Here is a 14,225-nt window from a genome sequence, read left to right as displayed (position 1 = left end):
TTCATACCCCCATTGGTTACGCCGCAACATGGCATTATCTAACTTTATCATTTCTTAAGTGCTTGTTTGGCACTCCCAACATTTAGCGAAACCACATGTTCATTCTTGAACTCTTATATTATCCTGAACAGGAAATGATCTTCATTGTGCAAATATATATATCATGTGTGTTCCATGTATTAGACATAATCCTAAAGTCCATATGTGAATCACATATTTAGTTTACCATTGTACTATTTCCTTCATAGATATTTCAATTGCATTTCACCTAAAAAGTCTTTAGAAAAACTTTTCTAAAAGAACCCTTCATGAAAATCATTTTAGAAAACCCTTTACTTATTTTTTTCATGTTTATTAGTCGACCAATAAACTCACCGGTCGACCAACCTTTTTGCTTCAAATCTTCTAAGCAGAAACATTACTTTTTTATAAAATTAGTCGACCGAAAGTTTTATCAGTCGACTAGACAGAATGTCTGTTTTCTGGAAAATTTAGCAGCAGTCGACTGAAGGGTTTATCAATCGACTGATCATAAAATTAGTTGACCGAAAGTTTTATCAGTCGACCAGACAGAATGTCTATTTTCTGGAAAATTTAACAGCAGTCGACTGAAGGGTTTATCAGTCGACTGATCATAAAATTAATCGATCGAAAGTTTTATCAGTCGACCAGACAGAATGTCTGTTTTCTGGAAAATTTAGCAGCAGTCGACTGAAGGGTTTATCAGTCGACTGATCATAAAATTAGTCGACCGAAAGTTTTATCAGTCGACCGGACAGAATGTCTGTTTTCTGGAAAATTTAGCAGCGGTCGACTGAAGGGTTTATCAGTCGACTGATGATATTATCAGTCGACTAACTATTGTTCCAGTCGACTAATTTTGTCGTTTTTCTGTAACTTTTTAAAAGGGCATGACTTTTCATTTTTTTTTTGTTTTTTTCTTTGTGAGCGTTCAATACAAGGCTAATACTACCGATTCCATTGTATAGAGTGGATCGATGCACAGACCAAGGCGTTTTCCGGCAACCCCTCATAGGTTACATGTCATTCGCCTACCTAAGATTGTTTCGACCTTGGATCCGTTATGGCTAACGCCCACACCAAAAATATGTATTTCCCTATATATATTTGAACTATAGATTTTGATATGAGTACTACACATCACCAGGCATACACATAGGAACAATAATGCCCTTAGTAAGAACACCACAGTGCCCCAATATTGGCCAAGGGTGAGAACCATTGGCTGAACCACTCCATATTGATCTATTGGCGAGTAGGTGTTTCAGCTCATGCCACCTCGGTCTCGAGGCCCTAAACGCACCCACATATAGGTGGTGTTTGTCGCGTAAACTCCATGATATTGCAATATAAATGTGCAACAAGGCATCAACCACTTACATACAAATAGCAATGCTTCTTACCTCTTGTTGGAGCGTCAAGCGAACGAAGCAACACTTCTTCCTTCGTTGGAGTAGCACACTACGTTTGCCAATGGAAGTCCAGTCGTGCAGCAATAGAAAACTCCACCACTAACTATGGAGGTCTGATCACCCAAGAGAGGGAGAGAGAGAAAGAGAGAGAGAGAGAGAGAGAGAGAGAGAGAGAGAGAGAGAGAGAGAGACGTCTAGTCTAACTCCTTACCAAAAATCTCTCATTTAACTCCTCTATTTAGGGGAAGTTACTAAATTTTTAAAGCATTAAATCTTCACCCTAATCTCACATTTTTGGTGGGTGATGTCTATTTCCAACAATGCCCCCCTCCTTTCTTTGGCATGATTTCCTCTAACTTCCCTCACTATTTGCTTTATGGGTACCCCTCTTCCATGTCACATGGGATTCTCCTCAATTCTTGGTAGAGTTAGATGAAAAAGCCAAAAATTTAGGCTTAACTTAATCGCACGTTTTTACCCTTTTCACCAAGGTAGAAATCATCACTTTCTTGTGAAAAAAAATAATTTGTGCATAAGGGGTTTTGAACTTGGGTTTTCAACCTAAGGGGTAACGAGCCCCACCAGTTGTGCTACATTGTTTTTCGTTGCAAAGTTTGTGGATTAAATTGCATTTAACCTTTTCAGTTTTGTTCCGGATTTCATGAAAAAGCAAGGTTTTTCACTTCTACGTGGGCACACCATGAGTTTTGAACTTGGGTTATGGCTCCACACAACCATGTGTCCTACCACTACCCCACAATTCCACTTGGTGTTTACTTTTGCAAAATATTCTTTTTATGTCATATTGGGACGTTTTTCCTTGTTGATGGATTTCTTTCATTTTCAAGTGGATTTTTCACCCGTTGGTTTTAAACTTGCACTCACTTACTTTAAATGTGCTTCGGATCTCACACTATCATCTTGAAACCATCGGGTTTCCTTACTTGGCCTCGTGAACCGGGTCAGATCATCGGATCTCGTCAAAGTCTGGATCCAAGTACCCTTTCCAGTATTCATTATTGGGTTCGCTCGACTGGCCCGCAAGCCTGAAAATCACATTGAATATCTCATAAACCATATTATCTCACGTAAACACACATTTTTATTTCATTGAAAATTCTTTAAAATTCATGGGTTTTACACACTCTATTTTAGTTTAGAAACCAACAAAATCACGTTGAGATTTTGTTTAGATTTTTGTTTTTTATTTTATGTTAATGCTCTCTTTGCATTTTTCACTAACATAGTTGTTTGTAGTCTTTGTTTCGTTTGCGTATTTTTTTTGTGAAGATGGCTACCATAAGCAAGAAGCAAGGTTAGGTGGTTGGCATTGAGGTGGATGCACCAAGATTCCCGACACCCGCATAAAAGGATCGTTGTTTATGAGCAGAGGTGTTTTCCTTTACACTTTTCTTTTTCTTTTTTTAGTTAAGTACGACCTTAGGCCACTTTTAATTGAGTTGTATTAATTTTCCTTCTACTCGAACATCTTGTAATAGGTTTTCACATTTGTGTGCTATATTTTATTTTTTTAAGGCAATAATGGTATGAAATTGTTTGGAATACTTTGATTTTGTTCTTGTTCCCTGAGTTCGACCCGGATCTCACTGCTAGTGAGAACCAATTTTTATTAATTGGTGTTCGGTTTGCACAAACATTTTATTGAAAATATCATTTTAAAAATAGCTTTTATAAAACTTACACCAAATTTTGGCGTTGTTGCTGGGAAACGAAGCTCCAGAAATAAGTATTCATTTTATTGCCTAGTATTTGTTCATGTGATTTTAGGATTGCTAGTTTGATTTTTTGTACTTATTTAGGATTGTTTTGTTATTTCTTTGCTATTTTATTTAGGATTGTTTAGTTTGCTTTTGCAATTTATTTAGGATTGTTAGGACCGCGTTGTTTGACATCCTTAGAGCTATCTTACTTTTCTTACCCGACCCACCTAATAGGGTACCCATTTCATAGGTGACCATGCATCTAGTTTGAATTCTACAAGATAACTGTTTGGATGCAAGTGCGCGTTTGTTTGTTTATTTATTTGCTTTCACTTACTTGCATCGTGTGATTTACGCGCTTGTACGTTAGGATAAATAGACAAATCACTCCTTAGGATAGTTGCTACACCTGTCTCTACACAAGGTATATGTAAGGGTGACGCTTGCAAGACCCTGAGCTTATTAAACCTTTAAAGGACCCAGAGTCCATCCTTAGGCGAGCCCGCAGATCAGGCAACATGCCTGAAGATCAGTAGACTATCCATCCTCTTAGGGAGTATTTCATCCCTATTGAATATACTCTCACCTTGTGCATCGTGAGACCTGATGTTGGAGCGAACCAGTATGAGATTAAGGCCAGTGTTATCCAGATGCTACCTTCATTTTATGGCCTTAGCAACGAGGACTCCTATCATCATCTTGATGAATTCTTAGAGATCTGCTACACTGTGTGGATCAATAACTTTAGAGATGATGCACTTAGCTTGACCCTCTTTCGGTTCTCCCTTAAGGACAAAGCAAAGCACTGGTTAAAGTCCTTAAATATGGTAAGGATTGCCACATGGGAATAATTATAAAAAGAATTTTTGAAAAAATATTTTTCCATTGACAAGACAAACCAATATCAAAAGGCTATTACCATCTTTAGTCAGATTGAGGGAGAACAATTTCATGAGACCTGGGATAGGCTCAAAGACCTACTCAGGAAGTGTCTCCATTACCAGGTGCCCAAATGGCATCTGGTGTAGTATTTCTATGATGGCTTGACTAAGAAAGAAAGGCAAATGGTTGATTTTTTGTGTGTAAAAATATTCATGCTCAAGAGCAAGGACGAGACATGGGCTTTATTTGAGACATTAAGTGAAAATTTGATACACCATGTTGTGGCCTCAAGAGCAGATCGGGCAACATCTGCGATTGGGGGACCCAAGAAAGGGGGGATATACGAGATAGGGGCCTACCCAGAGCTGCATCACAAGGTTGATATGCTGACCCAAAAATTGGATCAACTTATTTCTAGCTCTTCTCCAGCTCAGCAGGTGTATGCATTGTGTGCTAGCTTAACACACCAAATAATGGACTGTCTCACGATGCCACAGTACCCTAAATTTGTCTAGGAACAAGTTCAGGCAACACAAGGTTTCACTAGGACTGCTAATAATCTCTTCTCGCAGACCTATAACCTAGGATGATGAAACCACCCTAATTTTTTATGGAGAAATCCACAAGGCTCATGCCCTATTTCAGCCTTCTGCTTAGGAACCTACATCAAGCCAGTCTTTTCAAAATAAGCACCTCGAGGCATTTTCAGATATCAAGGCCAACCTTAGGTCTCACACGCAGTCGATAGAGAAGCTAGAGAATCAGATGGGACAAATGACCAAGGCATTGAGCAGGCGCAGCAAGGGGAGCCTTCCTAGTCAGCCTATTGTCAACCCGAGGGGTAAGGATCCCATGCACTCTAACCAGAACATGACAGAGTCTCATCAAGAGCATGCCAAGTCTGTTATGATCCTTCAGAGTGGGATAAAAAATTACCAAGTTCAGGAAATGATCGAGGAATCCAATGATAGGACTATAGACCAGTCGAGTTCTCCTATCAGGCCAAAGAAAAGGGGCTAGGGCCCACAGCCTGAGCCATCTACTTTTTATATACCTAGAGCCCTCTTTCCTCAGGCCTTAGAGAAGCCCAAACCATTTGACCAGTAGGGAGTGAAGATGAGCGAAATGATTGAGTTATTCAAGCAGGTCCATAAAAACCTCCCATTACTAGATGCCATACAGCAGGTTTCCGCCTATGCAAAGTTTCTCAAAGAGCTTTGCACTCAGAAGTGGAAGTCAAGGTCCAATGTACCCAAGCAAGTATACCTGACTGAGAAGGTGAGTTCAATGCTTTTGCATCAGACTCCACTCAAGCTTAAGGACCCCGGGGCACCAATTATTTCATGTGTCATAGGAAACATTACCATTAAGCATGCTTTGCTTGATCTTGGGGCAAGTGTCAATATCTTGCTAGGTTTCTTCTATGATACATTCGAGCTTAAGGATATAAGGCCTACACCGATGACTTTACAATTAACAGATAGATCTATCAAGGTCCCGCGAGGGATCCTAGAGGACGCCTTGGTCAAGGTAGAGGACTTCTACTACCCCCATAGACTTCATTATTCTTGACATGGAAGGCATGGATCATGTCCGGTAGATGCCCATTATTTTGGGATGGCCTTTCTTGGCAACAATGAATGCTTATATCAACTATCGCACTGAAGCCATGGACGTGTCCTTTGGTAACAAGAAGATGAGACTAAACATCTTCAATGTTGTCATGGGGCTAGTAGGCGAGGATGCTTGTTTCTAGGTAGACATTGTCCAGAACCTGGTTGAAGCAGAGCCATTGTGGATGTCGAGTGACCACCCTCAGGATGAGTCTGAGCCGAATGATGTGATGGTGCGCCAGGCAAGAGACAATTAACCTGGACTTTTGAGACCCTCCCAAACCTGGCAGAGTTACTTGCCAAACCCTCAGTGGAGTGTCCACCAGTCCTTGAGCTGAAGCCCTTACCAGCTTCGCTCAAGTATGACTTTTTAGGTGAACAACAGACACTCCCAATCATTATTGCGTTGGACCTGATGAGTGATCAAGACCATCAGTTGATTCAGGTCCTGCAAGAGCATAAGACGACTATAGGGTGGTCCATTGTTGATTTGAAGGGGATAGACCTCTCTTTTTGCATGCATAGGATCATAGTGGATGAGGGTTGGTGTAAGTTTTTGTGAAGTAGATTTTTAAAAGATATTTTTGAATAAAAAAAATTATGCAAGCCAGACACCAAATACTAAAAACTAGCTTGCACGAGTGGTGGAGTCTGGGTCGATCTTAGGGAACGGGAGAAAACTTTGTATTCCATAGAAAACTAATCTACTCTTTATTGCATTGAAAATTAAAATATATGAAAATAACTAACTATTACAATGTGTTACCCTCTTGTAGAGGGCTCAAAAATAATAATAAATGGTTTTATTACAGACCCAAATTAATGAATTAAATAACCCTAATCTAAAAGAAAAGAAAAAGGTCTTCAGTTGTTTGAGCTACTCATCCCTTTTGTTGTTGCTATAATCTTTCTCTTCTTTTAAGGGTTGCTTTTAGGGACTTTTTTGGGACCTCAGAGGGCTATTTGAGGGCTTGTTTGAGGGTTCACCGCACATCTGAACACTTCCCTAAAACTTAAAAACATGAAACAAACAAAACAAGAAAGAAACTACAAAAAAATCTAATGTTAATGTGAACAAAAATCATAAAAACAAGAAACAAACTGACATGAAATGACTAACTATACTAACAAACCATTACACTAAAAGACAAAATAGTGAAACTAGCTACTAACAAACAACTATTCAGTGTGACAACTAATAACAAATTGAAACTACGTAACAACTAGCTAATTAACGACTATGAAAATAACTAATCAATTTGAAACAACTATTATTCAAGAAAACATTGACATGAACTTGACTAAACAATCTAATTAAATTTAATTAATAATGAACTAAACCAAACTGAATGAAATAAGCAAGAACTTTAATGAACGACAAGAAATCTTAATCTAATTATTAAGAGAAACTAATTGAAGCTGACTAGCATGCTATATTAAACTAAGAAACAAAACTTCAAATACAAGAGATGACACAGCATGCAAAGGCACGATGAGCATGCAGACCATATGTTGATCCTGATTCGGAGATCACGTTGTGCTGAGTGCTAGAGAGGTCGTGCGGTTGCTGCCGACAAACTAATCGAGCACTCAATTGGAGCGTACGGTAATCAAGTCTGATCTATGCGATCAAGAGAGCACGTAGATTAGATTTGTTATATCTGACCCCATAATAATCTGATCCAGCGTGATCTGTGTGATTGTGTACGTTGCTCTGGATCGAATAAAAGAAAGATTCTATAAATTTATTTTTTTTGGTTTTTTAAAGCATGAACCGATCCACAGCCTGGTCCATTTGATTAGTGCATGCCAGTTATCTCTTATTACGGCAGATATAATAAAAAAAACTAACACTAAGCAAACTATACTATGCTATAATTACTTCTTTAGAAAATGAAAATCACTAAAATATCAATAATGCAATATATGTCTAATATAATATGCTGAAAATAAAATAAGATAGAAATCAAATCATGCTATATGCGATGAGAATGATAAAAAAAATCAACTACAATGCATGCAATGATCCTAAATACTATGGAGATGGGAGAGAAGAAGCAAACCTCACAATCTGCTTTCGATTGAGGGGTTGGGAAGAATAATGGTCTTTTTTTTAGCAACACACACTTCCGTCAATCAAGGCAAGAAGAACCGACGACAGAAAAAGATCAGAAGCAAGATGAATCAAAAGAGGGGAAAAGAGGAGAACGAGGGAGAATCGGTTGGGAACGAAGAGGAAGAGGAAGAGAAGAGAAGGGGGATAATAAGTTTGCATTTTTTCAAGAGAGAAAACCACCTTCCATGGCTGAAAAAATAGTATTTATAATGAAAAATTAGGTTACATAATTTTTTATAAGAGGTCCGATTAAGTTTTGAAAATTCTAAAAGAACACCTCTAGAAAAATGTGTTTTCAAATAGAGGATACTTATAAACTAATTAAAATAGTAGTTGAACACTTCTGAACTAATTAAACAATAAATTAAAAAGTTCTAAACTAATTAAAACACTGAAAAATATAGGGAAGAGCTTGAAATATGCGAATTTTCTTTTATTTTCAATTTAAAAGCAGTTTCTCAAAAATGTCGATAAGAACAGGTTTTTAACATAATTTTTTGATGGATCATGCATAATAATAAATGAACAAAATGCAAAACTTATGCATGATCAAGGGTGCTAAACCCTCTCGAGAGATGTAAAGGAAGCTAAACTCGAATATTAAGGAGGCGGTGAAGTGGCTGGATGCAGAGATTATTTATCCCATCTCTGACAGTCAGTGGGTGAGTCCTACGCAGGTTGTTCACAAGAAATCGGGGCTCACCGTGATGATGAATGATAAAGGAGAGAGCATCCCCATAAGAACCACCATAGGGTGGCGAGTTTGCATAGACTATAGAAGGTTGAACAATGCGATGAGGAAATACCACTTCTCGTTACCGCTTATCGATCAGATTCTTGAGCGACTCATAGGCCATAGTTACTTTTGTTTCCTGAATGGATATTCAGGATACAATCAAGTGGCTATCCACCTTGAGGATTAGAAGAAGACCACTTTCACTTGTCCCTATGGCACCTTCGCGTTCAGACGTATGTCGTTTGGGCTATGCAATGCCCCAACCACTTTTCAAAGGTGCATGATGGCCATCTTTTCAGACATGGTGGGCGATGTTCTAAAGATTTTCATGGATGACTTCTTGGTCTATGGCTCATTGTTTGAGGATTGTCTCCAAAAGTTGACTCGAGTATTGAAATGATGTATAGAGATAAACCTTATGCTTAGTTGGGAGAAGAGCCATTTTATGGTGAAATAGGAAATAGTGTTGGGCCATATCATATCCCAGAGAGGTATTGAGGTAGATAAGGCCAAGGTGGAGACCATTGCCAAACTCACTCCACCTACCTCAATACGCTAGGTCCATTCATTTCTAGGGCATACTGGATTTTATAGAAGATTCATTAAGGATTTCAGCAAAATCTTTCAGCCTTTATGTGCATTAGTTTCAAAGGAGATGCCCTTTCACTTTGATTTGGATTAAGTGCATACTTTCCTTACACTTAAGAAAGCCTTGATTTCAGGCCCAATTTTGCGATCTCCAAATTGGACATTGCCTTTCGAGATAACATGTGACGAGTTCGATTACGCGATAGGAGCCATTCTTGGCCAGAGGGTTGACCAGAAACTCTATGTGATCTATTACGCCAGTAGGACCCTCTCTTATACATAACTAAATTATACCACTACAGAGAAGGAATTGCTGGCGGTAGTGTTCACACTGGAGAAGTTTCAATCATATTTGTTGGTCTCCAAGGTGGTCATCTACTCGGATCATGACGCTTTGCGGTACTTGATGAGTAAGAAGGACACCAAGCCACACATCATTTGATGGATCCTGCTACTATAGGAGTTCAATTTCGAGATTCAAGATAAGCGTGATAGTGAGAACATATTAGGGGATCACCTATTGAGACTAGCAGTGGAGTCATCCCCTCAACTGGGGCCAATCAATGATTCTTTTTCGGATAAGTTGATCTTGAGTGTCCAGCTTCTTCCCTAGTTTGCTGATATTGTTAATTACCTGGTGACCAGAAAGCTCCCTGTGCATTCGTGCAAGACTGACAGAGACCAGTTTATGGCGCAGGTGAAACATTATTTTTGGGAGGATCCAAAACTGTTTAGATTGGGTGCAGACCAGGTGATTCGTAGGTGTGTTCCTAAGGAGGAGGTTCATTCCATTCTAACCTTTTGCCATTCCCTGGCTTATCGAGGTCATTTTTCTAGTAGAAAGACCGTAGCTAAGGTCTTACAGTCTAAATTTTGGTAGCCCACACTGCACAAAGACTCACACGAGTTTTGTCGTAGATGTTTGTGTTGCCAACAGACGGTGAACATGTCCAGGAAGGACATGATACCCCTAATCCCCATTTTGATTGTCAAGATCTTTAATGTTTGGGGGATTAATTTTATGGGTCTGTTTCCACCATCGTATGGTTTTGCTTACATTCTTGTTACGGTGGATTATATCTCCAAGTGGGTGGAGGCAGTGGCTACCCAGACCAATGATCATAAGGTAGTGCTTAATTTCATTAAGCATAACATCTTTAGTCGGTTCGGTATGCCACACGCCATAATAAGTGATGGGGCAAAGCATTTCAAGAATGTACATTTGTTTCACTTCTGAAGAAGTACTCTATACAATACAAGATAACTACCCCCTACCACCCACAAACCAGTGGTCAAGTTGAGGTCTCCAACAAGGAAATTAAAAGGTTTTTGAAGAAGATAGTCAGACCAAATCGTAAGGACTGGTCTCAACGCCTCGACAATGCCTTACGGGCATATAGGACTGCCTACAAGACTCTGATTAGAATGTCCCCCTATCGCCTGATCTTTGAAAAGGCATGGCATCTAACTATTGAGTTGGAGCATAGGACCTATTAGGCGATCAAGTCATTTAATTTTGATTTAGCCCAAGTTGGCAAATAGCGAAAATTGCATTTGAGTGAGCTTGAAGAGCTTCTCTAAGAGGCATATGATAATGCCAAAATTTATAAAGCGCAAACTAAGGCTTTCCATGACAAGCATATTCTTAGGAAGGTGTTTATGCCTGGGCAGTGTAAACACCCCAAATTTTTCCCGTTCATTTACAGACACCCCCCTCTCACAGATGCCAACCCCTGTAGGTCAGTGTAGGAGTCTAACCCTAAGTCTGTCCCAGTTTAGGTGTCATTCACCTATTTTGTCAATAAAATTCCTATTTTACCAACCTTGATAACCTTAGATCCCTGACAATTAGAGTCGACCAACCTCATTTCAAGTTCAGAACGGTTAGAATGTCAGTCATTTCTAGCTCACCCGAGCTTATGATGAGCGAACCATATTCATTTCTGATCATTTCGGCTAAAATCAATTCATTTCCCCAGAAATGAGATCAATTCTAGCTCGAATTGTAGTCGATTGTTCCCGAGTCAGTTAATCCCAGTCAACCCTATTCTCCTAAGTCGAACCCGATCTCACCAAGAGTTCAAATGCCCCAGATCCAGTTCAATTCTATTTTTCGCAGTTTAGGAGCCCATTTTAGTCCATTTCAGCTCATTTCAACTAAAATTGAGTTGTTGAGCTAGTGTTTGAGATTCAAATTTAGTTCATCTCAGTATTACTGACCTTCATTCCAGCTCAAACTCAGTACACTATCGTGATCCACTTCACTCCAGTATTCATTTCTCACAATTTCTCTGAGAATTGCACCATTTCTCAATCATTCAACCAGGGAGTTTGTTTGAGTCAGTATCATTTTAGTTCACTTGAGTTCAGAAACCCTAGGATTCAGTTTAAACCAGTCGAGACCAGTTCAAACCTTTTTTCCAGTGTCACTCTATGCCCCATAGGGGCAAAATAATTTCTCGGTCATTTTATTCGAAACTTCATTTTTATCATTCCCCCAACTGGTACAACCACCAATCAGAGCTCAGATCAGTTCCTTTCTTAAAAAATTTAGTTATATCTAAGGCTCAGTTCACATTTGGATCAGATCCAATGTCGGGTTTGATGTTCAATCATCAATTTTTGCCTTTGAACAAAAACGTTTAATACTTTGTCTTTGCCAAGAGTCTGGGATTTCAAATCCCTCATCCAGGGTTTGCATTTTGCATGTCATTACATATCATTTCATTGCATTTCATGTCATTTTTGAGATCCAACACTCTTATTTTCAAAGTATCTAATTCAGATTTGATTTTAAAACCTTTTTTTCAAAATCAATTTCAAAAATCTGGGTTTTAAATCAACATTTGCCATTTGGCCAACCCCCAGGGCTTTGCATTTATTATTTCAAAAATATTTTCTTCGGAAAAACAATCTGGATTTGTTTTAAACTCATTTTTTTAACTGATTTCAAATCTCAGACATAATCCATCTAGGTGGTGTCACTTCTGAATCACTTCTTTTATTCAAATTTATCAAAATTTTAGTTATTTCAAAGTTCTAGTCAGATTAGGACTCTGTCTTTCCACCTTTTAAACCTTTTTCAAAATTTCATTTTGGTTTTAAACCAGAAGTAGCCTTACCCCTTACCCATTTCTGACATTTTGGCCAAAATTTGTGAGTCTCAGTCGGATTAGGACTCTGTTCCAGAGTTTTAGTCGGATTAGGACTCTATCCCGATTTCATTCTTTATTCTTGTTTTCAAAAACCTTCTCATCTAACTTTTAAAAAGACAAAAAATTTAGAGTTTCAGTCCGACTAGGACTCTATTCTGGAGTTTCAGTCGGATTAGGACTCTACCTTTCATCTTTATTTTTACATATTTTCAAGAAAATCTTTCAAAAAAAGTCAAAATTTTAGAGTTTTAGTCGGATTAGGACTCTGTTCCAGAGTTTCAGTTGGATTAGGACTCTAACCCTGACTTTATATTTTAGAAAATTGTTCAAAAATCTCTTTATTTATCTTTTCAGAAACCAAATTTCAAAGTTTTTATGATTTTATCTCAGAGTTTCAAAATTTTAGGACTCTGCCGCAGAGTTTCAGTCAGTTCAAAACTCTACTCTAATTTCATTTTCACTTCTATTTTTACTGGTTTTTTGAAAACATACCCAATTCTCAGAGTTTCAAAATTTTAGGACTCTATCCTAGAGTTTCAGTTAATTAGGACTCTAACCCTGATTTTGTCTTTTTGTTTATTTTCATTAATCTCTGTGAAGATCTTTCAAAACCTTTTTGTTTGTCTTTCAAAAATCTAAATTTTAGAGTTTCAAAATTTTAGGACTCTAGTCAGGAGTGTCAGTTGGTTTAGGACTCTAAATTTCTTGATTTTATCCTTTGCCTTTATTTTTATCTATTTTAAAAACCCCTTTTAACCTTTATTTTAATCTTTTTCAAAACCCTAATATGGGGCCCACACAGTTGGCACCACATTTAGGAGAGTTTCAACTAATTCAGAACTCTAGTTGATCTAAAACTTTGGTTTTTATCTTTTGTTTCAAACTCCTTTGAAAAACCTTATTTTCAATCCCTTTATTTTCAAACTTTAAAATCATTTTCTGAAAAATCAAATGGGGCCCACAGTAAGTGGCACAAAATTTGAAAATGTTTAAGTTAGTTTAGGGTTAGTTAGTGTCCTAATTGAATTAGAAGTTTGAAAGAGTCAAAATTGATTTTAAAGCTCCACCTTTATTTTGGTATTTTAGAACTTCGCTATTCAATTTTGAAATTAAGCTTTTAAAAACCAAATGTGGGCCCACAGCGGTGGTGCCACATTTGGGTTGGTTTTAAGGTTTGATTAGGACTCAATTAGGTTAATTAGGGTTGACTAATTAGTAGTTTAGTTAGGTTAGAAAGCTCCAAGAAAACCGCCCCCCTTTAATTGAATTAATTAGGAAGAGTTTTGAGAAAACAAAAATCTCTCTAATTAAACCTAATGAAAAGCTATAAATAGGGGCTATGGATTTCAACCCCCACATGTTTTCTCACCCTTTCCCCCTCTCAAAAACCGTGGTTCTCCTTCCTCCATTGTTGCAGCTTCCTCAAGCTAAGTTCTTTTATTTTTCTTTCTTTTTTTTTGCTTTTTCACCATAGTTGCCCCCTTATGCATGCATTTTTATTATTATTTTTATTCAAGATCCATGTAAATGATTCAAGAAAGCGATCTACAGATCACTCATGATTGTCCACACATTTTTGATCCATTGAAATAATTGTTGATGGGTTTATTATGCTAAACATCCAAAAAAGATCAAGATTCGACTGTTTGATCGGTTGATTCTATCTTTTAATGACTATATCAAATCCCAACCATGATTTCTCTGATTTTTTTTTTGTTTTATTCATTATATTAATGATTATTTTACATGTTCATTCATCAAAAAATGATTCATTGCATTATTTATATATTTTTTATGGATTTTGCATGCTTAAATTAGGTTTATTCATGTGCTTTAATGATAATACGTATTTTGATTATGGGCATGCGGGAACAACATTATTTGATGTGTGTTTTTCTATCAATAAATTCTAATTTTTTTAGGGTTAAATTATGCAAGTGTCAGTGATTTCCCATAAAAATTTTGGATTATTTTGGGTTCT

At 37.7% G+C, this 14,225-nt stretch overlaps 1 protein-coding gene and 1 pseudogene across 1 annotated transcript; both read left to right on the top strand.

Annotated features, from left to right (window-relative positions):
* The first annotated feature begins 5,152 nt into the window (after positions 1–5,152).
* On the top strand, positions 5,153–5,608 carry LOC149818125 (uncharacterized). Its single transcript, XM_089986152.1, has one exon. It carries the CDS (start codon positions 5,153–5,155, stop codon positions 5,606–5,608), a length of 456 nt encoding a protein of 151 aa, XP_089842278.1.
* A 64-nt stretch (positions 5,609–5,672) lies between these two features.
* Positions 5,673–10,586, top strand: LOC149818124 (uncharacterized; annotated as a pseudogene).
* The last annotated feature ends 3,639 nt before the right edge of the window (positions 10,587–14,225 follow it).

Source organism: Nuphar pumila, chromosome 13, assembly GCF_984573655.1.
Source record: "Nuphar pumila chromosome 13, dmNupPumi1.hap1.1, whole genome shotgun sequence".
Classification (NCBI taxonomy): Eukaryota; Viridiplantae; Streptophyta; class Magnoliopsida; order Nymphaeales; family Nymphaeaceae; genus Nuphar; species Nuphar pumila.
This window is presented reverse-complemented; position numbering and strand designations above follow the sequence as displayed.